Source organism: Nicotiana tomentosiformis, chromosome 7, assembly GCF_000390325.3.
Source record: "Nicotiana tomentosiformis chromosome 7, ASM39032v3, whole genome shotgun sequence".
Classification (NCBI taxonomy): domain Eukaryota; kingdom Viridiplantae; phylum Streptophyta; class Magnoliopsida; order Solanales; family Solanaceae; genus Nicotiana; species Nicotiana tomentosiformis.
In genome coordinates, this window is record NC_090818.1 from 1,242,417 (window position 1) to 1,266,817 (window position 24,401).

The 24,401-nt window shown below is 41.3% G+C and overlaps 1 protein-coding gene across 3 annotated transcripts; it reads right to left on the reverse strand.

Moving 5' to 3' along the window:
- Positions 1 to 227: 227 nt before the first annotated feature.
- Positions 228 to 18,278, reverse strand: LOC104112238 (pre-mRNA cleavage factor Im 25 kDa subunit 1). 3 transcript variants are annotated; one of them, XM_070181218.1, is made up of 8 exons: positions 18,129 to 18,278; positions 17,842 to 18,032; positions 17,711 to 17,756; positions 1,307 to 1,400; positions 1,166 to 1,230; positions 1,006 to 1,092; positions 774 to 884; positions 228 to 620 (listed from the first exon to the last, which is right to left on the reverse strand). In XM_070181218.1, the coding sequence occupies exons 2-8, from the start codon at positions 18,021 to 18,023 to the stop codon at positions 546 to 548; spliced, it is 660 nt and encodes a 219-aa protein (XP_070037319.1). In that variant the 5' UTR covers positions 18,024 to 18,032; positions 18,129 to 18,278; the 3' UTR covers positions 228 to 545. The 3 variants fall into 3 exon arrangements, with proteins under 3 accessions (XP_070037319.1, XP_070037318.1, XP_070037320.1); XM_070181217.1 differs by lacking the exon at positions 18,129 to 18,278 and having other exon boundaries at positions 17,842 to 18,104; XM_070181219.1 differs by lacking the exons at positions 774 to 884; positions 18,129 to 18,278 and having other exon boundaries at positions 361 to 620; positions 17,842 to 18,104.
- Between the last annotated feature and the right edge of the window lie 6,123 nt (positions 18,279 to 24,401).

Here is a 24,401-nt window from a genome sequence, read left to right on the forward strand (position 1 = left end):
TTTCCCGAAACTCAATTCCGACCACACGTACAAGTCATAATACCTGAAATGAAGCTGCTCATGGCCTAAAACCGCCGAACGACGAGCTAGAGCTCAAAACGACCGGTCGGATCGTTACATGTTATGTTTTCTTGTTGTTTCGACTTTATGTTCGAACTTGCCTTAAGATGTAATTCATCAACTATCAAATTGTTTGAACCCAAATTTATATTGTAAAACAAGCTATATAACGTTAATAGAAAATTTTCCTATAAAGGATTGTTGTTTCACAACCAAACTATGCAAAACCACACGGATATTATCAGTTAAACTATTTCGTGGACAATTAGTTTTGCTCACTACAAACATACACTGCAGATGAAGAAACAAAGAAAAACCTGAATGTCTTGACTTCGCTTACAAACACACTCCTCATAGTATATATACATGTGAAAGTGACTATTGTAATCGGTTTCTAAACTTTAATCTGGCACTTAAAATAGTCGTGCTGGGACGGGAATAGCATCGAACACCATGTTTGTCTTCAACTTGTACTATGGCACCAGTCAGACATAATCCATCATGTTGTAGGAGAACTTTGACAGCAGTTGTGGAACTCCGGCAATTATTGGTCCATAGGTCTGCAGAAAAGGGCATTGAATGCATTAGCCTCTGAAGTATAACATAAAATATGGTCATTTAAGGTACAAAAGGCATTAGACAACACTTGACTCGTTAGTAAGAGTCCATTGTGGATCACCATACTAAATTTGAATGTGCCTGAGGTACAGTACCTTGAAATTTTCATGAACTTGGCAGAGTGGAACAGCTAGAAGCTTAAGGTTCTTCGGTACAATGAATTTGCGACTTTCGGGCAACCTCACAAGAAACAGTTTTGTGCACTCCTATAAAGATAGAAAGTCAACCTTACTAAAAGGAGTGTTGTGCACTCCTACAAAGAGAAGGACTATGGCTTCAAGAACTGACAGCAAATGAGATAAATTTCGGAATGTAATGAACAAGTACCTTAGACCTTTTTGTATCAGGTGGCATAAACGGGTAAAACAATGTTTCAAAGTCAGGTCTCCACCACATCCCAAGGCATTCACCTACCTACACATCAAATGAAAGACATATAAGATGCTTAGCAAAAAACTTATAAACATTATGTCAAACGTTGACATACCTCCCAGCTGTCATCTTCGCTCATGGATAGCTTACTTGAGAGCTTACGTCTTAGACATTCAATTTCTGTGATAAGCAAACAAGGATAACTCTTCAGTCCCAGCTTCAAATTGGACAAAATGAGAAAAAGATATCATACTACCTGATTCACCAGGCCTAACACGACCACCTGGAAGCTTGAACATGGAATTTCGTACTTGCAATAATAGTACATGTGGATGTTTGAACAACTCGACCTGCAATACAATGTATGGTATAACATTTAATGACCACAAAGAATAGTCCCTTCGGTGTGCAGTATGTAATTAGATGGGTAATTGTCATTTTAGATGCCAGAAGAATACCTAAAGCCTTTTGGCAGCTTAAGTTGTTTTGGATTAAAATCACACCACTTATTAAGACCATCCATGAGGAGTCAACAAGTATCGAGATCAGTCACTTAACAATCATGCACCAATTATGGAACTTGAACTATTGGGACGGATATTGGGAACTCCAATCTGTGGTACTGTTTGATTTTAACTACTGATACGGGAAATTTGTTAAGATCGCAGATTTAGAACCTGGAAAGCTGCACAACTGACTGCTGAACTGTGTGGATGACCCTACTTATTCAGCAGTTTATGAATCAACCAGGTTTTAGCTGCAGCACGCTGATGGCTCTACTTAGTCAGCACTTTGTGTACCAACCAGGCTTAGTTGCAGTATCAAGTTATTTCATAAAGGAAAGGGAACAGAACTTACATCTTTAGGTCACTATGTTCCCCTGAAAGAACTTTAGCATGGAGGCTTTTGATCGTGGATATTAAAACAAACTTGTAGGGTTGGTATCCTATGATCACATAATGAAATAGCAAGAGAACTGATAAGTAGAGATTTTAACCTATTATTTGCTCTCTTCTACTTGTGTTTAGGGACAAAAATGCGCGAAGGTATTCCCGGAAACTAATGTAATATGCTTGCTTGCAGGGATTATTCAAAATGAGCCAAAAGAGTCATAATCAACTCATAAAGGAGTAAAAACTTGAACAAAAAACAAGACTGGGCCAAAAAATGTGAAACGCGGACCGCACAAATATTGTGCGGCCGCGAAAGCTACAACGCGGTCGCGAGCACTATTTCGAGGTCCGCGAAAGGAAGATTCAGAGAGATGGATTTTTGGGCCAAAACATGAACGCGGACCGCGTCAGAAAGGTGCGCCCGCGATTGGAATTACGCGGACCGCGGTTGCTGAGGTTGAGAGAGCTTACATTTTAAGCAAAAATAAGAAGTGCGGTCCGCGTCAAGATTATGCGGCCGCGGAAGTCTCATACGCGACCGCGATGGAAATTACGCGATCCGCGAAACCATGCTCAACCCATATTCAGAAGTAAAGAACGCAGACCGCGATCAGAATTACGCGGCCGCTAAAGCAAGAGTGCGGCCGCGGTCAGAATTACGCGGCCGCGTAACCTCCGCAGGGGTATTTTTGTCCGGAAATTTCAGCTTAGTATAAATAGAACTTTTTGTCATTTTTAAGGTATGGTGTATTTTGCTGAGCACGTGAGACGGCTGGAACTTCCCTTTTGGGTAATTTTATATTAGATTCACCTTATAACATTAGATTTTCATCTTTTAATCTAGTATTATGAATTTTATCTTCTTTTCATCTTTGATTTCTACTATTTCTATGAGTAGTTAGACCCATAGCTAGGGTTGTGACCCAATCCTAGTGTGAGTATTTAATGGGTACTGAATTTTAGGGCTTTAATGTTTATGGGTTAGTGATATTTAGCCTAGTTCTTGCTAGAATTGTAGAATTAGTGATTGCAAACACTGATTCATGTCTCTTTATGACTTCGTCTCTTCTTGAGAAAGAGGGACTAAGTCTAGGAAAACTAGGCTAACAAGGAATTGGGGTGAACTCAAGAAATTGATAGCCCCAATTAAAATGTTAAACCTAGAGATAGTAATATCCGACTTGAGCTAATATCACGTGACTTGCATGAATACCCATTTGGACTTGAGAAAGCCAAATTAGGCAAAATCACTCAAACTATCGAGAGGTATAAAGTGAGTACTTGGGTGTGATAGCTATATTACGACCCCAAATTAATCAAGCTTGCCCTAGATTCTTGCTACCCGTTAGATATCCACCTAGGCGGAAGTCACTACCCTACTCCTTTTAAACACTTGAAAAACATTATCAAAAAGATATTGTACTTAGCTTTAATCATTGCATACAATAGAATAGAATTAGAAGTAGAATCAAAACCAAAATGTGTGGAAGCGTAATTAGGAACAAAACACGCATCTAGAATTAGACATAAACCTAATTCCAAATCAATTACCTCCCTGTGGAGTAAAATTGCATCGACTATCCTCGCTACTCAATAGTAGCGCAGGCTTGGACCCGATCAATTTTTGGCGCCGTTGCCGGGGAGTTAGACAGTCTTAGCTATATATCTAACTATTTGTGTGTTTTGTTCTTCTTTCCTTCCGTTTTTCTAATTTTTGTATGTCAATTGCTTTTAGGTACCAAATGGCTCTTAACGAGGCCCTCAGACATATTTCTCAATGGGAGGAGGTAGATGAAAATGAAGTGGATGACGTTCATCTTGAACCTCAAGTACAAAGAAGAGGCCGCCCGCCTCATGACAACGTTCCAAACCCTCCCCCACCTCCTCCAAGGGCAGCACACCGGGTGTTGCCCAATGAAGGCTACGCAAGTGCAATTGTCCCGCCCCGGATTCGGGCGGGCAATTTTCAAATAACCAATGTCATGCTTACTCTATTGGAACAAAGGGGTTTCTTCACCGGAGCTCCACATCAGAACGCATATAAGCATCTCAAAGGTTTTGTAGACACATGCTGGGGGAGCAAGCAGACGAATGTATCTGATGACGCTTTGAGGTTAAGGCTTTTCCATTTCTCACTTAGAGGGAAGGCTTTGGATTGGCTTGAGAGGCTACCCAACCATTCCATCACCACTTAGGATGAGTTGGTCGAGAAGTTCATAGCAAAGTTCTTTTCTCCGTGACATATGGCAACATTGAGAGATGAAATCCTTGCTTTTAAACAAGAGCCAAATGAACCGTTACAAAATATTTGGGAACGGTACCGGGCAATGGTCAAAGAATGCCCCAACAACGATATGACTGAAGCAATGATCCATCAAACCTTTTATAGGGGTATCAACACAACTAACCAGTGTGTGGTGAATCAGCTCGCAGGGGGTAACTTCATGAACACGCCATATTCAGAAGCATGTGAAATATTAGATGAGATGGTGGACACCTCTTCAGCTTGGCAAAGTCGGGCCAATGTTCCTCAGGGTGACCTTAATGTTATCCACCTTCACAAGGAACTTCATGATCACGGACAAGCCATAACAGAGTTGACAACTACCATGAATCAGTTAGCCAAGGCACAACTTCAGCAGGTTCAGGGGCCAAAGCAAGTAAATGCCATGGAAGGAGTGAATGTAATGGTTAACAAGAGGAGACAAAGAGGTCAACAAGTTCAACACAATCAGGATCAATTTGAGCAAAGTGGTAGTGGGTACAACCAAGATGACTCTTATGACGATCAAAGTGAAGAGGTTCAATATGTGAACAATTACCAAGGTCAACGGAGCAATGCACCAAATCAACAACAGTGGAGATCACAGGGAAACAATCAAAATTGGGGCAATCAAGGCCAAGGGAATTGGAATAGTGGCAACAACAACAATCCGAACAATTGGGGGAACAACAATCAAAATTGGGGGAATCAAGGAAATAACCAAGGCAATTGGGGTGGGAACAATAATAGTAATTGGGGAGGCAATGGAAACCAAGGGGGTTGGAACAACAATAATCAAGGGAACCGGGGGTCGGGCTTTCAAAGACCCCTGATGTATCAACAACCCAACAACCCGCCTCCATATCCGTCACAAGGGCAAAGTTCTTCCAACAATGAGATGGGACGGATAGAAAATATGTTCAAGCAAATGATGGAAAGAAATACCGACTCCGATGCCCAAATAGCCTCCCACAACACTTCTATCTGCAACTTGGAAGTCCAAATGGGTCAAATTTCTCAAGCCTTGATACTCGCCCTAAGGAGGCACTACCAAGTGATACGGTAGTAATCCCAAAGGGTGAAAACAATACGGGCCATGCTATGGCAGTAACTACAAGAAGTCGTAGAGGTGGAGTTGCTAGTACCTCCAATCCAAGAAAGATCGTGAATGATGATGTGGTTGTGCAAGAAGAGGATGAGCCAAGAAATGATGAGAATGTGAAAGATGAAGTGAGGATAGACATTGATGAAAACGTGGAGGAGACACAAGATGATGTGAACCCGTCTAGGGAACACGTGATAGACATACCGGATCCGGTAGTGCCCAAAGCCAAGGCTCCTTTGCCAAGGCCTCCTCCACCATATCCTCAAAGGCTCGCAAAGCAAAACGAGAACCAATTCAAGAAATTCATTGATATGATGAAAAGTTTGTCCATAAATGTGCCTTTGGTTAAAGCTCTACAACAAATCCCGGGATATGTCAAGTTCACGAAGGACTTGGTAACAAAGAAGAGGTCAATGAACTGTGAGACGATCAAAATGACACATCAAGTGAGTGCAATTGTGCATTCCATGGCTCCAAAGCTAGAAGATCCCGGTGCCTTTACAATTCCATGCACTATTGGTAGTGCCGATTTCGCCAAAGCCTTGTGTGATTTGGGAGCGAGCATTAATTGGATGCCATATTCTGTGTTCAAGACATTGGGGATTGGGCAACCAAGACCTACTTCCATGAGGTTGCAAATGGCGGCCCGGACAATGAAGAGGCCATTGGGGATAATTGATGATGTGCTAGTTCGGGTCGACAAGTTCATACTTCCCGCAGATTTTGTGATACTCGACTGTGAGGTTGACTATGAGGTGCCAATCATATTGGGGAGACCTTTCCTAGCTACAGGGAAGGCCTTAGTTGATGTGGAAGCTGGGGAGCTCACCTTCCGGGTGGGCGATGAAAAAGTTGTGTTCCACGTGTGCAAGTCAATGAGGCAGCCTAATAGCAACGAAGTATGTCCGTTTGTGGATCTTGTGACTGAGGTGATTGTTGATGACACAAGTGCTATGATTAATGTGGAAGACCCTTTGGAAGCTATGTTGTTGAATCATGATGAGGATGAGAAGGAAGGCTTGGTAGAATGTGTAAATGCTTTGCAAGGAATGGGATCCTACACATATGGACCCCGAAAACTTTCCTTGGACCTTGAGAACCGGAAGACTTCACCAACAAAGCCCTCAATCGAGGAGCCACCCACATTGGAGTTGAAGACCTTGCCTTCACACCTCAGTTATGAGTTCTTAGGCCCTTGTTCCACATTACCTGTTATTCTCTCTTCGTGCTTAACTAACGTGCAGGTAGATTCCACCCTTGCGGTGCTTCAAAGAAGGAAGAAGGCAATAGGTTGGACATTGGCGGATATTAGGGGTATAAGCCCCGCCTTTTGCATGCACAGAATCATATTGGAGGAAGATGCCAAACCCTCCGTGGAACATCAAAGGAGGTTGAACGAGGCCATGCAACAGATAGTCAAGAAAGAGATCATCAAGTGGCTAGATGCAGGGGTTGTGTACCCCATTTCTGATAGTTCATGGACTTCGCCGGTACAATGTGTCCCAAAGAAGGGGGGCATGACTGTGATCACAAATGATAGAAATGAATTGATCCCCACAAGAACTGTCACCGGTTGGAGGGTATGCATGGATTATAGGAAGCTGAACAAAGTGACCCGTAAAGACCATTTTCCATTGCCATTTCTTGACCAAATGTTGGATAGACTTGCCGGACGTGCTTATTATTGCTTTTTGGATGGGTATTCCGGATATAACCAGATTCTCATTGCACCTGAAGACCAAGAGAAAATCACCTTCACTTGTCCGTATGGCACATTTGCGTTCTCAAGGATGCTGTTTGGTTTGTGTAATACACCGGCTACTTTTCAGCGGTGTATGATGGGAAATATTCACGGATATGGTGGAGGACTTCCTCGAGGTGTTCATTGATGATTTCAGTGTTGTGGGGGATTCCTTTGAAGAATGCTTGGATAATCTTGATAAAGTGTTGGCCCGATGTGAAGAGACCAACTTAGTGCTTAATTGGGAGAAGTGCCACTTTATGGTCAAGGAGGGCATTGTCCTTGGCCATAAGATCTCCAAGAACGGTATTGAAGTGGACAAAGCAAAAATTGAAGTAATATCAAAACTCCCTCCTTCGACTTCCGTCAAGGGAGTGAGGAGCTTTCTTGGTCACGCAGGGTTTTACCGTAGGTTCATCAAGGATTTCTCAAAAGTGGTGAACCCCTTGTGCAAGTTGTTGGAAAAAGATGCCAAGTTTGTGTTCAATGATGATTGCATGAAAGCTTTTGAGCTACTCAAATATAGGTTGACTACCACTCCCATCATTACCGCACCCAATTAGAGCTTACCATTTGAGCTCATGTGCGATGCTAGCGATGTTGCGGTAGGAGCGGTATTGGGGCAAAGAATCAACAAGATATTTCATCCGGTCTATTATGCAAGCAAGACAATGAACGCCGCCCAAGTCAACTATACGGTGACCGAGAAAGAGCTATTAGCCATTGTCTTCGCCATGGAAAAGTTCCGCCCGTACCTAATGGGTACCAAAGTGATTGTGCACACCGATCACGCGGCACTTCTTTTTTGATGAGTAAAAAAGACTCTAAGGCTAGGTTGATGAGATGGGTTCTTCTTCTACAAGAGTTTGACCTTGAAATCATAGACCGAAAAGGGAGTGAGAATCAAGTGGCGGACCACTTATCTCGCTTGGAAGAGGAGGGTAGTCCCCATGATGGCCTCAAGATTAATGATTCGTTTCCGGATGAACAACTCCTCTCCGTGTCTTTGACTGGGATACCTTGGTTCGCCGATGTGGCTAACTTTCTTGTGACCGGCATTGTCCCGAATGAGCTCTCTTCTAACCAAAGGAAGAAGCTCAAACGGGACTGCTTGGATTATTATTGGGACGAGCCATATCTTTTCAAAATTTGCAATGATGGTGTTATCCGTAGATGTGTTTCGGAAGAAGAGCAATTGAGTATTCTTGAAGCTTGCCATTCCTCGCCCTATGATGGTCACCATGGTGGGGCGAGAACTGCTACAAAGGTATTAAGCTGTGGATTCTATTGGCCTACCTTGTACAAAGACGCTAGCGAGCTCGTTAGGCGTTGTGATGATTGCCAAAGAGCCGGTGGAATTTCAAGAAGAATGAAATGTCTCTCACCACCATACTTGAGATTGATATTTTTGACGTGTGGGGCATCGACTTTATGGGACCATTTGTGAGTTCATGTGGGAACAGTTATATTCTTGTTGTTGTGGATTATGTTTCCAAATAGGTTGAAGCTGTGGCTTTGCCCAACAATGAGGCACGGAGTGTGGTGGCTTTCTTAAAGAAAAATATCTTCACAAGGTTCGGCACCCCAAGGGCTATCATTAGTGATGTGGGTTCTCATTTTTGCAACAAAGCCTTTGACACTTTACTTTCCAAGTATGGTGTCAATCATAAGGTGTCAACCCCCTATCATCCCCAGGCAAGTGGACAGGTTGAAGTCTCCAACACGGAGATCAAGAGCATTCTATCCAAGACTGTCAATACAAACATGACTGATTGGTCAAGGAAACTTGACTATACTTTATGGGCCTATAGAACAACTTACAAGACTCCAATTGGTATGTCTCCGTACCGGTTGGTATTTGGGAAAGCATGTCATCTTCTGGTTGAATTAGAGCACAAGGCCATGTGGGCGCTGGAGAAATTGAACCTTGAATGGGATGTAGCTGCCAATCTCCGGGTAGAGCAACTAAATGAACTTGATGAGTTCCGGTTCCATATCCAGCTCGTCCTTGTACAAGATGAAGTACCTACATGATAAGTATATCCGTAACAAAGAATTCAAGGAAGGTGACTTGGTTCTTCTATTCAACTCTCGATTACGGATGTTTCCGAGAAAGCTCAAGTCGAAATAGAGTGGTCCTTTCGAAGTGGTACATGTGACTCCTTTCGGTGCTCTAGATTTGAAAAACAAGAATGGTGAGATCTTTAGAGTCAATGGGCACCGAGTGAAGCACTACCTTGGCAAGATTGATGATAGCCACGTTGTGGCATTGATCCATTTCAAATGATGATGGTAACATGCGTCGTGCCGCGACGTTAAATCAGGCGCTTCTTGGGAGGCAACCCATGTGTTTTTCTTTCTTTTGATTTTCTTCGTAGATTAGAGATTGTTTTGGACTAACTGGTTGTGAAGTGTATGTAGGAATTAGTTGTGCAGTGCGGGAAATTGACAAGGAAAAAAATTTGGCGAAGTGGTGAACTTTCGCGGACCGCACAAAATTTCGCGGACCGCATGAGCACTTCGCGGCCGCACCATTGTGCGCGCGATCGCGTAGCTGAAATGGGCAAAATGCCTCTATGAAATTGGCCTGTCAAAATTCCTTCAGAGTTCGCGGCCGCGCTACAGAAAGGTAAAGAGTGCGGACCGCGACAAAATTTCACGGCCGCACTCAGGTAAGGCGATGGGGTCACTGGGCTCTGAGTATAAATAAGAGTTCTTGAAACTTTTCACACTTTATGAACCCTAACCTCTCAAACTCACCTAAAGCACTGTGCATCCTTACTTGGTTTCAAACTCATCCTATTCTCATCAATTGTCGATTTCCTATCACATTTTACAACTGGTAAGTTCATTTCAATAATTTGATTTTATCTTTTTCTTTTCTTTTCTCTTTGTTTTAATTTTTCTTTTTAGATAAGGTTATAATCATGCCAAAATGTCAAATTAATGCTTAATTTTTTATTAAGCACATATGGGTAGTGTTTGTATGCATAATGGGGGTTGGGGTTAGTAACTTTGCATGTTTAATTGCTACAATTCTTGGGTAATTAGTGAAAACCTTAGTTTTAAGTGTTCATCAGAGCCGATTTATTTTGAATTTTGCGGCAGCGGTCATTTTTCCGCGGTCCGCGATAGGGTATGCGGCCACGTCCAAAATTACGCGGTCCGCGATACCCTAGCTTCTAGGCACTGATGGTTGTGTAGAATTCGCGGCCGCGGTTACTTTTGTGCGGTCCGCGAATGGTCTTTCGCAGCCGCACCCAATTTTTCGCGGTCCGCGCGTTTGAACTTCAGAGACTTTATCATTTGCCTTCGCGGCCGCGTTCATTTTTATGCGGTCCGCGATTGGTCTTTCGCGGCCGCACTCATTTTTGTGCGGTCCGCGGTTGATCAAGTTCAGAGAGCCAGTAGTCTGAGCCTGGCCTCTTCGCGGCTGCGTTCACTTTTACGCGGTCCGCGATGGGCAGTTCGCGGCCGCACTCATTTTTGTGCGGTCTGCGATGCCCTGTTCTGAGAAGCATTGTTTTTCATTTCATCTGTACTGCTTTAACACATGATTGAACCCCAATTCTAACTGTCTTTCACTACTTATGTGTTGCAGAAAATGGTGCGTTCTCGTGGGGGAGAAGACACTTCAAAGGGGAGGGCAGAATCCTCCCAAGGCCGGGGTAAAGGAAAGAAAACCTTACCCTTAGCGGCCAAAAGGATAGTAGGTAAAAAGGCTACCCTCGTTAGACCTCCTGCCGACTCCTCTGACACAAGTGAATACCTCCCATCCCGGGAGACGTCCGAGGGGGATTCTATACAACCACAACCGGGGGCACAATCACAACAATTCCCCAACAGATTCCATTTAGTCGATGAACCTACCTCCCCCTCTAGTTCTTCTGATGGCTTAGAGGGAGGTAGTCAGGCATCCGAACCATCTTCCTCACCTGCTACAACAACTGCCCCAACAGCTACCCCAATCATTTTAGATGAGGATGATGAGGTCCCTGATGACGGGAGAGGGGGTGACACAATTATGGGAGGCCTGGCTAGATCAAAGAGGCCGAAGGTGTGGGCTGATAGATTTGTAAGTGAGAAGGCGTATGGAAAATTTCGGGAATGGTGGCCCCAAAGGTCGCTCACTCTTGAGCGACAATTCATAACCAAAGACCTAAGCCAGCACAATCTGAATGTCCTACGGCAATTTACGGAGAGAAAAAGATGGAAATGGTTCACCTGCCGGATGCATGATGCAAATGAATACCTTGTCAAGGAATTTTATGCCAATGTTGCCCACATCAAAAATGGTACAAAGGTGACAAAGGTCCGAAACTTGAAAATCTTGTTTGATGGCCACGCACTGAACACTTATGTAGGGTTTGAGGATGTCGAGGCAGTGCAATACCTGGAGAAGCTAGCATTGGGTGATGGAGTTCGCCCATGGCTAGCTGAGATACTTGCTATTCCAGGGACAACACCTGCATGGCTCACAACAGGAGTTCAAATTGTCAGAGCCACCCTTAACTTTGAAGCAAAAGGGTGGGCAACATTCGTGTGCTGCCGTCTTGACCCGTGACAACAAGAGAATGTCCTTCCACTCCCCCGGGCAGTATTGGTAGCTTCCATCATGGCCGGCTATCCTATTAATGTGAGAAACTTGATGTCCTACAACATCTCCAATGCAGTCCAGAAAGAAGAGAGATCGTATCCCTACCCCAACTTCCTCACAGAGTATTTCCAAGACCAAGGGGTAGAGCCGAGACATTTTGATGTGGAGGTGAAGGCTAAAAAGCCTTTCTCATGGTATAGCCTCCAAGAAGCGGATAACCCTAAAGCCAAGGGTAAAGTCACTACCTCCACTGGCCAGTCTGAAAAGCCAAGGGTAGTGGCCACCGGGTCAGAGCCTTCCACAACAGAAGGTTCTTCAGCTGCCATGCCTGCTCCTTCCTCCGGGCCATCCATCATAGTGCCATTATCTGTGCCTTCATCTTCCATCTACCCTCAGACTGCACTGCGGGTTTCACAGACACTATCCAGTCTCAACAACTGGATGCAGGCAGCTACCACAAAGCTGACTGCCATATCCAGTGCAGTGGCAGCACAGTCTTCAGCCCCATCAGAGCTTCAGGTACCTCCATCAGTGGAGGACGCTTTGAAGAAGATTCTGGACAACCAAAACAAGATTCTGGACGACCAGAAAAAGATCCGGGAGACTCTTGATACACATGGGAAGATTATCAAGGATTTGGGGAGGCAGGTGAAGAAGATGCGTAAGACTCAGGCATCTAAGGAGTCGGTGGAGAAGTTGAGCAAAGAGGTTGAGAAGATTGCTTCTGCTGGTGATATTCCACTAGACCTGCTCATGGAGGAGACAGCCCCATCAGCACAGGCAGCATAGCATGAGGCATCAGATGCAGTAGCTGGCCAGTCTGAGGAGCCGGTTGCCACTACACATATTGCTGAGGAGATGATCCAGATGCTCAGCAACCCCGTTGTCCCCCAGTCAGAGGATGTGGAGATCCAGTTAGAGGACACGGAGGGAGCTGCTGATCCTATGTAGTCTGAGGATCCCACTCATGTTCCTGACCCGATGCAGACAGTGACCACAAAGGGAGTTCTCTTTACTCTCTAACCTTTCCCTGATCTTATTTTTATATTAGCATTGAGGACAATGCTATTTTTTATTTGGGGGGAGGGGGTTGTCCATTTTGATTTGATTTGTGATGACATTTGGTATGTAATAACTATGATACTATTTTTCTTTATCTTTATTTACCGTTATTTTCACTTTTGGTATGTATATAATTTTACCATTCGATGTATATATTCATTTCCATTATGTATATATTCGTTTACTCCATTTTGTACATATTCAGTTTACACTTTTGGTATGTATATAATTTTACCATTCGATGTATATATTCATTTTCATTATGTATATATTCGTTTACTCCATTTTGTACATATTCAGTTTACTTTCCGTAGTTTACTTCATAACTTCTTTTGTTATTTTTCCTTAATAGCTTAGCTTCTTATTTCCTCTAGTAGCTTCTTTTTAAGTTTTTAGCTTCTTTTTACATTTTGTGTGAACAATAAGCCCTTGATTTTCTTAATGCCACGGTTCTTTCCAAAGGTGGATGTTGTGTGAATCGGGTGGCTCTTCCCAACGATGGATGGCGTGACAACCTTCTTAAGGGATTGAGTCCGTTTTCTTTTTGTTTTGGTGTATATAGTAGTAGTAATGAATAAAAGTGTCTCAAACAGGCTTCACTTGGTACTAACACATTTACCTTAGACCTCATGGTTAGAGACAAGTTGATTGGCAAAGATTAGCTCTAGTTGTGACCTTTAGACTCCTGAGTTGACTAAAACAATCATCGAGTGGTTTCCTTGAGCCATTTGTGATTTTCAATCTTAGCTAGGGTTGTTGTGGGTCCTTGACTCTGTTCTCTTTAACAATCCAGCAGCTTGAGAGGTGAGGTATTGAATTGCAAGTCCAAGTCCCGTGCCAATAAGTCTAGAACTTGTTGTCTAGGCAAAATTCTAAGTGTAGCTCGACTTGAGAAATGATTGTAGGCTCTCCTTGGTCCAATTTGAACTTTGAAAGCTTTTATAGCCTACCAATATGATATCCCTAGTCAACCCCTTTGAGCCTAAGCCTTTTTCATTCAATAGCCACATTACAAGCCTTTATCCGTTCTATAATGACCATCTCTTGGCACTCAATCTTTCCTTAGCATTCATGATGAACAATTGGCAAAAGCATAAGTTTGGGGGAGAGATGAGGAATTTGGAAGTGATAAAAGGTTCAAAGAAGAAAAAGAATTGATGAAAAGGAAAGGCAAAGAAAAGGAAGAAAAGCCAAAAAGAAATACGTCAAAAAGAAAGTGAAGGTGGAAGGGATTCAAAGAACGCAATGATGAAAGGCATGGAATGATGAGAAAAGGAGAAAAATGATTGTCATGAGTAAGAAAGAGTGACGGTGTGTCTTGATGAGTGGTGATTTTACCACTCATTCTAGTCTCTTTTCTTTAGTTTTTGCGTCCTTTAATTATAATATGAGGTTGTTTATGGTGTGTATTGCTAGATTTTCAGGTAAATGATGCCACGAAGAGACTTGAATTCAAGTGAAGTGGAATTGAGCAAAAAAGAGTACAAAAGTGCAAAATCCTTCAGTGATTTCGCATCTGCGGAACACTGTCCGCATATGCGACCTCGTATCTGCGAGCTGGAAGGCCGCATCTGCGGAGTTAAGCTTCACTGGGACCGCATCTGCGGAATAAACTCTGCACCTGCGGAGTCGCTGGTGCGACTATTTTGTCCGCATCTGCGGAGGAAGGGAATTCTACATGGGCTCGCACCTGCGATGGATTATCCGCATCTGCGGAGTCGCACTTGCGCCACAATGTCCGCATCTGCGGAGTAGGCAAAATCCCCTGAGTTCACGCATCTGCGATTGAAGGCCCGCATTTGCGGAGCCGCACCTGCGAGGATCTTTCCGCAGGTGCGGTCAACGGGTTTCTGACCTGGGCAGTATTGACATTTCACATTTTCTCAACTCCAAACCCACAAATACACGAGCATATCATATCTTAGAGGATCTTTGGCTTATTTTCAGTCCATATACTAGAGAGAACAAGTCTTGGAAGCTAGGGTTCTTGCACACACACTTGGGTCTTGAAGATTTGAAGCTTTTGGTTGAGAATTTGTTACTCCTTTACGCTCATTTCTTCATTTCCTTGCTTTGTATTGTATATCTAAGTGTGTAGTATTTATTTCCAACACTTGAATCTTGTTTATGGAAATATTCATATTTAAAGTGTGGATTAAATACCTTGTTGTGCTTATGTATTGAACAATTTTTATTTATTATGAAGCGAGTTGTTGTTTCTTTAATTATTCTTGTTCTTAAATGTTTCCAAAGGGATTAGCTAACCCTGAGACTCGCCCTTTCACTTCGGATTAATTTTGGAAAAAGTATTTCAGGGTTGAGAAAGATTAATTAACAAGAACTTGAGGCTTTAACCCTCACTTTATAGATTCTACCTAGGGATAGGAATGAACTACTTGTAGCCATATTCGGGTGTGCTTAATCTCTTCATTGTTTTAGGGATAATTCAATTAGGAAGTCTTGTTAGTCTTCGAGAGAAGCTAATATAGAATTATTATCCGAGACTAATAAATAATAAACTCGTTCATATTTATAAAATTGCGAAATATATTGGATCGTTACTTGAGTGTAAATCCTGATGCACCCATACTTATAGCCATTGATCATTTTACTTGCTTTCTAGGTTAGTTTACGTTATCGCATTTAGCTATAGTATTTTCTCAACTACCATTCTAAGTGTTTGGCATTGCATAATAAGTGATAATTCTCTTACATTCCTAATCGCCTACATATTGTTCTCTATGGGATTCGACCCCGACTCATAGTTGGGTAAATTATATTGCATGCGACCGTGTCCATTTACTTTTTAGTAGTGGATTTGGACGTCATCATGTCTCTCTAGTTCCCCTAAGGAAGAAAAAAATGACTCAAAGAGTCAAGAAAGTATGAGCCGAAATGAGAAAATGGAGTGCTTAAGGAAAGATGAAACCATCATAGTTCGATAAGTCCTACCTTGATCCAAAAGCCTTCATTACATCCCATTAAAGCCCTATATGATTTCAAGTTGAGTGAGCTTACATTAGTGGTGATTTACATAAGGGGCAAGCTTATGGTACTTAGAGCCGGACTTGTGGCATTCTTTTGAGAGTGATGAGCGCACTTCTTCACAATCCTTGTTTTGCGTGGTACATTCTAAAAAGTGAGATTTGCTCATGGAGAGTAGAGGGGGAGTTTGGAATCCACAATGACCTACGTGATAGAGCGAGCTTCCTTGATGAATTGAGTCAACTCTTAATGCTCTAGTGTCACATTAGAACTATAGTACTCAAAAGGTCATAACATGATGTTGTTGATAATTCATTTGTGTTGAGGGTAATTGTTAGTCTCAATTGATGCTTGATGGAGTCACCTTAGGCCAGCTGAAATATCCTTTTCTTTTTCTTGTGGAGGTGGGAATTACCTTATTTGCTCGAAAACAAGCAAAAGCTTAAGTTTGGGGGAGTTGATAAGTAGGGATTTTAACATATTATTTGCTCTCTTCTACTTGTGTTTAGGGCCAAAAATGCGTGAAGGTATTCCTGGAAACTAATATAATATGCTTGCTTGCAGGGATTATTCAAAATGGGCCAAATGAGTCATAATCAACTCATAAAGGAGTCAAAACTTGAACAAAAACCAAGACTGGGTCAAAAGATGTGAAACGAATATTGTGCGGCCGCGAAAGCTACAACGCGGTCGCGAGCACTATTTCGAGGTCCGCGAAAAGAAGATTCAAAGAGATGGATTTTTGGGCCAAAACATGAACGCGGACCGCGTCAGAAAGGTGCGGCCGCGAAAGTACCTGCGCGGCCGCGATTGGAATTACGCGGACCGCGGTTGCTGAGGTTCCGAGAGCTTACATTTTAAGCAAAAACAAGAAGTGCGGTCCGCGTCAAGATTATGCGGCCGCGGAAGTCTCATACGCGCCCGCGATGGAAATTACATGGTCCGCGAAACCATGCTCAACCCAGATCCAGAAGTGAATTACGCGGCCGCTAAAGCAAGAGTGTGGCCGCGGTCAGAATTACGCGGCCGCGTGACCTCCGCAGGTGTATTTTTGTCCGAAAATTTCAGTTTAGTATAAATAGAACTTTTTGTCATTTTTAAGGTATGGTGTATTTTGCTGAGCACGTGAGACAGCTGGAACTTCCCTTTTGGGCAATTTTATATTAGATTCACCTTATAACATTAGATTTTCATCTTTTAATCTAGTATTATGAATTTTATCTTCTTTTCATCTTTGATTTCTGTTATTTCTATGAGTAGCTAGACCCATAGCTAGGGTTGTCACCCAACCCTAGTGTGGGTATTTAATGGGTACTAAATTTAGGGCTTGAATGTTTATAAGTTAGTGATATTTAGCCTAGTTCTTGCTGGAATTGTAGAATTAGTGGTTGCAAACACTGATTCATGCCTCTTTATGACTTCGTCTCTTAACGCCTCAGTGCTTGCACTAAAGCACCGCTTAGGCGACCAGCCTCGTTGCACTGAGCTTCAAGGCTTAAGCATGCCTGAAGCAGGCTTTTAAGAACACATGCTTATCATCCCTGTGTTATGAGATTAGAAAGGCATCAATGTCTAATTTCGTGGCTCTGCAACAACTGAAACCTTCAATTATTTCTAAAATGAATTTTTAACACTTTTTGCGTATATAGGTAAAATATTACTATATAAAATATATTGAACACCCTTTGTCGGATTTTCTTTACATCTTTCAAGTTTGAACACACTTAAGAAAATTTCTGGCTTCGCGACTGTACTAACCCATACGGCCAAAAATAACTACTCCGATATACTGCTAATCATGAATAGTACAGCTTGTGCGGTCTTCCATTAAATAGTTGAGCCCCTACCTATCTAATATCTATCATCCCAAAAAAGTAACAGAGAAAAAACTAGGTGATTTTTTTTCCACTTGGACAGAGTTACCTAATACCCGCTCGTGCCATGAGCAGGCGACGAACACCACGGTTATGTTTAAAAGAAAGGAAAAGAGAAAAGAAAGGAATTAGAGACTAACCAAAAGCACAGCTTGTACACAGGTCCTGAGTCCATAAGTATCGTAGCTGAAACCAAACGATAGGGAAATCAAATGCAAGAGACTAAAAGAGCTAGAAAACAAAAAATAAGAAGAAGATAAATTAAACATACTTCAATTTCATGCGTAGAACGCGATCAGCTAAAGTCTCTTCCTTAAACTGAACAGCCTCTTTTGAACCAAAATAGTAATGATTCAGTGGGTAAATGTTCAATACGTTACTACTATTAACAGCACCACCACTTGAATAAACACCGCCGTTTTCCTCAGCCGTTAAGAAACTATGATCGCCCATTGATTTGAACTGAGACGAAGCACAAGCGAGAGATCAAAAAACAAGTGTAAGTTGAATGAAAAGGAAGATACGGGAAAGAACAGAGGTGGTAATTTTCAGACTTACTTATAGAAGAAAAGTGTTACGTGGCTGTTCCAGAGAGGGCTGGAGGTTGAAAGCTGAAATGGCAAAGACTTTTGAGATGACGAAAAGTGATGAGGTGGCAGTGTTGCCTTCTAGAAAGACAAGAGATTGGGATTTCCACGGGGTAAGTGCAAAGATAGCCCATTTTGGGTCTACTATTTAAGTCATAGTAGTTAAAGTTTATAACTTTTTGCAAGTCATTTTGAAAACAACTTCCGATATACGCAACATAGAGTTTGGCATATTACTTGTGCAAACAAATTTCCAACAATCACGCATGAAATTTGGGCTCTAATAATCGAGCCTCAAATTTGGTTAAAATAGCACGAAATAGCCAATTTTCAGACTGGTCATTCAAAAATAGCCAGCATTTATCAAATCATTGAAAAATAACTATTATTTTGCTGCAACAGAGACCGGTCCAGCATAATATACTGGAGTTCGGTGCACCTGTATATGAACTTCCAGCATATTATACTGGATCGGTATACTTTGCTGGCTCCAGTATAATATACTGGAATTCCAGTATATTATGCTGGAGTATTTTCCGGATTTTGAGCAGTGTTTTCGTTCAGATTTATCTTTACATGAAAAGTGGCTAAATTTCGATACTTTTTGAAACTGTGACTATTTTTGAATGACCATTTGTAAATCTGACTATTTTTGAATTTCTCCTGAAATTTGGCTTGCCAAGGCCAAACTTCCAACATATGCACGTAAAGTTTGGGATAATTGCATAAAAATACACATCACATAGGTGCTTTTCATCCGCATAGCCATCATTTTATATTTTCATCTGTATAGCCAATGAAACTCTCATAATATGACATCATCGCCTGGATATAATTTTTGAACAATTACACTCTATATTACCCGACCCAGTTCTATAATTATAAAGAGTCTATATTTTGGAATTTTACCTGCTGAGACCCATATTATATATATCTTGAAATAAAAGTTTCAATGTTTAACCCAAACAATCTTCACTCATCTCTTCTATATTTTTTCCTCTTCTTCTCTCCACTCCTGTGGCTGTTATTCCCGGTCAATATTGCTGTATTTGTAAATATTAATTCTGCAAAATATAAGTTAACGTAATGAAACAATAATAATAAATTCGAGCCCACTGAATTCACAGTGTTTCCTTAAGGAATTTAATCCCCTCCTAGTACCCAAGGTAATGGATTATTTCCTCCCAGGATAGAACGAATAACACACTGGTGTAGCGGTACTTCAAACCCCAGTATTTCGGCGAACACAAAGTTCGGTAGCAAATCACACTTACAGTTGCTTTGTTTGAAGTTAAAAAACAATGCAGAACGAAGGAGTATATACTCAGAAAAACGTATGGAAGTTCTGAGAGGAAGGAATGCAATGTATAGCCAATTTGTTGAGCGAATTGTATGTTGAGTTGAGTTGAGTATTTCTTCAACATTTGCTGCTCATATATATAGCAGCCAAGAAGGAGTGCAAGACCAAACGTCCACCCTTCATGGTGGATCAAGCATTACATATTTGTGGAGCAAGCACTTCATATTTGTGGAGCAAGCACTTCATGGTGGGAAGACCATTATCCGGCTGCCAAATTATCAATACACGGATTGGAAAATATCCGTTTATAAATACGGATAATCTTACGTTAATATTTACTATTAACAAATAAATTTGGTCCAAAAAATTAATCAATCAATCGATCATTTGACCAAATCCAAATCCAAATCCGAAGCCGAAGCCGAAGCCGAAGCCGAAGCCGAAGCCGTAGCCGTAGCCGAAGCCGAGCCGAGCGAGCGACGACGACGACGGCGCGAGGCTTGCTTTCTTCTTAACTCTTTAAGAGCTACAAGAAGAGCAATTATATATATACCCACCAAAAATGTCTTCCACTTCCAATATGGGACAATGTCTCATTGTTAAGAGGGAAAAACTTAAAATTTTACTCAAAATTTCATTTTCCCTCCATTTCCCATTCACCCTCATTTTAAGAATATTACATCTTAAAAAAATAAAACCTCAACAATCCCCCATATGAATGGGGAATGGCTATATCAAGGAAGTATGCATGAAAAACTGTGTGATTTACAAGCAAGGATTAATTGCATCTGGATAAGTAGGTTTCCCTTTGAACTTTCCGTAGTAAACTTATGTCGGATATACTCGGTCAATCGGTAGATTTGATATCTTTGAACCGTCGATCTTTGGTGTATACCTAGACAACCATAAGTCACACAATCAACCCTTAACCGTCTTTGGTTCTCATTGTTGTGTTCGTTTCAGCCATGAACACCGCCTGGTTTCATAAGTGCGTAGAGAACTGGCCTTACAAAGTTCTCCTTGAAGCGGCTCACACTTCACACTTAAATAGGTGATTCCTAAACGTGTCATCCTGTAGATACACTATTTGATATACCCCGTATCAAATTTAGAAATCATTAAAAAGCCTTAATGCTTTATCCTTGGTACTGAACATTGTCTCATCACGAGAATGGACTAAAATTTTATTTGACAATGTTGAACCGTCATTAATGACTTTGTTTGATCTCTTTGAACCTAGATCTTGGGATCTCCAGTCTTCTAGGTAGAGTTACCGCCACAATGACTTGTTCTCGGCCATAGCCCCATTCCCCTTGATGATTTCTCAACTACCTCTCTAGTTAGGCCTTTTGTAAGTGGATCCGACACATTATCACTTGACTTTACATAGTCAATTGTGATAATTCCTCTAGAGAGTAATTGCCTAACGGTTTTATGTCTTCGTCGTATATGACGAGATTTACCGTTATACATGACGCTCCCAGCCCTTCCAATTGCCGCTTGACTATCACAATGTATGCATATTGGTGCCAACGGTTTGGGCCAAAATGGAATGTCTTCCAAGAAATTCCGGAGCCATTCAGCTTCTTCACCGGCTTTATCTAAGGCTATGAATTCAGCCTCCATTGTAGAGCGGGCAATACATGTTTGTTTGGACGACTTCCAAGATACCGCTCCTCCACCAATAGTGAATACATATCCACTCGTGGACTTAGAATCAGTTGAACCGGTGATCCAATTTGCATCACAGTATCCCTCAATCACCGCAGGGAAATTACTGTAGTGCAATTCAAAGTTCTGGGTATGTTCTAAATATCCCAAAACTCGTTTCATTTCCATCCAATGAGATTGGCCTGGATTGCTCGTATATCGACTCAGTTTACTTATAGCACAAGCTATGTCTGGTCGTGTATAATTCATGATATACATTAAGCATCCCAATACACGAGCATAATCCAATTGTGATATGCTTTGGCCTTTGTTCTTTGCTAATGCAAGATTCACGTCAATTGGAGTCTTTGCAACTTTAAAGCCCAAGTGCTTGAATTTTTCAAGTACTGTCTTAATATAATGAGATTGTGACAATGCCAGACCTTGAGGAGTCTTATTGATCTTAATTCCCAGAATTAAATCAGCAACTCCCAAGTCTTTCATATCAAACTTGCTATTGAGCATACGCTTAGTAGCATTTATGTTGGCAATGTCATTACTCATTATCAACATATCATCCACATATAGGCAAACAATGACTATGTGATTTGGAATATTTTTAATGTACACGCATTTATCACATTCATTTATCTTAAAACTATTTGACAACATTGTTTGGTCAAATTTCGCATGCCATTGTTTGGGTGCTTGTTTTAGTCCGTAAAGAGACTTAACAAGTCTACATACCTTCTTTTCTTTACCTGGAACCACAAACCCTTCAGGTTATTCCATGTAAATTTCTTCCTCCAACTCTCCATTTAAGAAGGCCGTCTTAACATCCATTTGATGAATTTCAAGACCATACACTGCAGCTAATGCTACTAACATTCGTATGGACGTAATTCTTGTAACTGGAGAGTATGTATCAAAGTAGTCTAGACCTTCTCGTTGTCTATACCCTTTGACTACGAGCCTTGCCTTGAATTTATCAATAGTGCCATCATCTTTGATTTTTCTCTTAAAAATCCATTTAGAACCCAAAGGTTTATTTCCAGGAGGAAGATCAACCAATTCCCATGTATGGTTGTTCAATATGGATTCTATTTCACTATTGACTGCCTCTTTCCAAAACAATGATTCCGAAGAAGTCATAGCTTCTTTAAATGTTTGAGGCTCATTCTCCAATAAGAAAGTCACAAAATCTGGTCCAAATGAAGTAGACGTTCTTTGACGTTTACTACGTCTTGGATTCTCCTGATTACATGTACTTTCTTTTGTTTCTTCCCGAGGTCGTTTAGATCCTTCACCAAACGACTCACATTCCTTTTTATACGGATATATATTTTCAAAAAACTCAGCATTATCTGATTCTATAACCGTATTATTATGAATGTCGGAATTTTCTGATTTATGAACCAGAAATCGATATGCTTTACTATTTGTCGCATATCCTATGAAAACACAATCAACGGTTTTCGGTCCTATCTTTACCCTTTTGGGTTTAGGAACTTGCACTTTTGCCAAACACCCCCACACTTTAAAATAATTCAAGTTGGGCTTCCTTCCTTTCCATTGTTCATAAGGAATGGATTGTGTTTTGCTATGGGGCACTCGATTTAATATTCGATTAGCCGTAAGAATGGCTTCCCCCACAAGTTCTGTGGCAAACCAGAACTTATCAACAACGCATTCATCATCTCCTTTAATGTGCGATTCTTTCTTTCCGCAATCCCATTAGATTGGGGCATGTAAGGGGCTGTTGTTTGATGAATAATTCCATATTCTAAACATATTTCTTCAAAAGGAGATTCATATTCACCACCCCTATCACTTCTTATCATTTTTACTTTCTTGTTAAGTTGCGTTTCAACTTCATTTTTGTATTGCCTGAATGCGTCTATTGCTTCATCTTTACTATTCAGTAAGTAAACATAGCAATATCGAGTACCATCGTCAATAAAAGTTATGAAATACTTCTTTCCACCGCGAGATGGTATTGACTTCATGTCACAAATATCTGTGTGAATTAAGTCTAAAGGATTTGAATTCCTTTCAACTGACTTATAAGGATGTTTAACATACTTAGATTCCACACATGTTTGACATTTTGATTTTTCGCATTCAAACTTGGGCAGTACTTCCAAGTTAATCATTTTCCGCAAGGTTTTATAATTGACATGACCCAAACGTACATGCCATAAATCATTTGACTCAAGTAAGTAAGAAGAAGCTGAAATATTATTATTATTTTCAACAACCATTACATTTAGGTTGAAAAGGCCCTCGGTGAGGTAACCTTTTCCCACAAATATTTCATTCTTACTAATTACAACCTTGTTGGATACAAAAACGCACTTAAAACCGTGCTTAACAAGAAGTCCAGTAGAGACTAAATTCTTTCTCATTTCGGGAACATGAAGGACATTGTTCAAAGTCATGACCTTGCCAGAAGTCATTTTTAGAAATACCTTCCCATATCCTTCAACTTTTGCTGTTGAAGCATTTTCCATATAAACTGTCTCTCCGGGTTCAGCAAGAGCATAGGTAGCAAAAGCCTCTCTAACTGCACAAACATGGCGAGTGGCTCCTGAATCAAACCACCACAGTTTAGGATTTCCCACCAAGTTACATTCAGAGAGCATGGCACACAAGTTATCAACATCATCATGGTTTACTACCATGTTTGCTTGACCCCTTTTCTTGTCTTTCTTCGGAGCACGACACTCCGTAGATTTGTGTCCGGTTTTCCCACAGTTGTAGCAGTTTCCACTGAACCGCTTCTTGCTTGGGTTGTATTTCGGACCAGAAGCCTTCTTCCTCTTTTTGTTAGCTTCAACAATATTTGCTCCCATTATTGTTGAATTTCCACGGCCTCTCCTTTCAGCAGCTTTATTGTCCTCTTCGATTCTCAACCGAACAATGAGATCTTCAAGGGACATTTCCTTTCGTTTGTGTTTCAAATAATTTTTGAAGTCCTTCCACAACGGAGGCAACTTCTCAATCATTGCTGCTACTTGGAATGCTTCGTTGATTACAAGACCTTCAGCAAGTAGATCATGAATAATCACTTGCAATTCCTGGACTTGAGTAATAACAGACTTGCTATCTATCATTTTGTAGTCCAGAAATTTTGCGGCAACGAATTTCTTCATCCCGGCATCTTCAGTCTTATATTTCTTTTCAAGCGCATTCCACAATTCTTTGGATGTCTCCATGCTACTGTATACATTATACAGATTATCATCCAGTCCGCTAAGAATATAATTCTTGCATAAAAAATCAGAATGCTTCCAC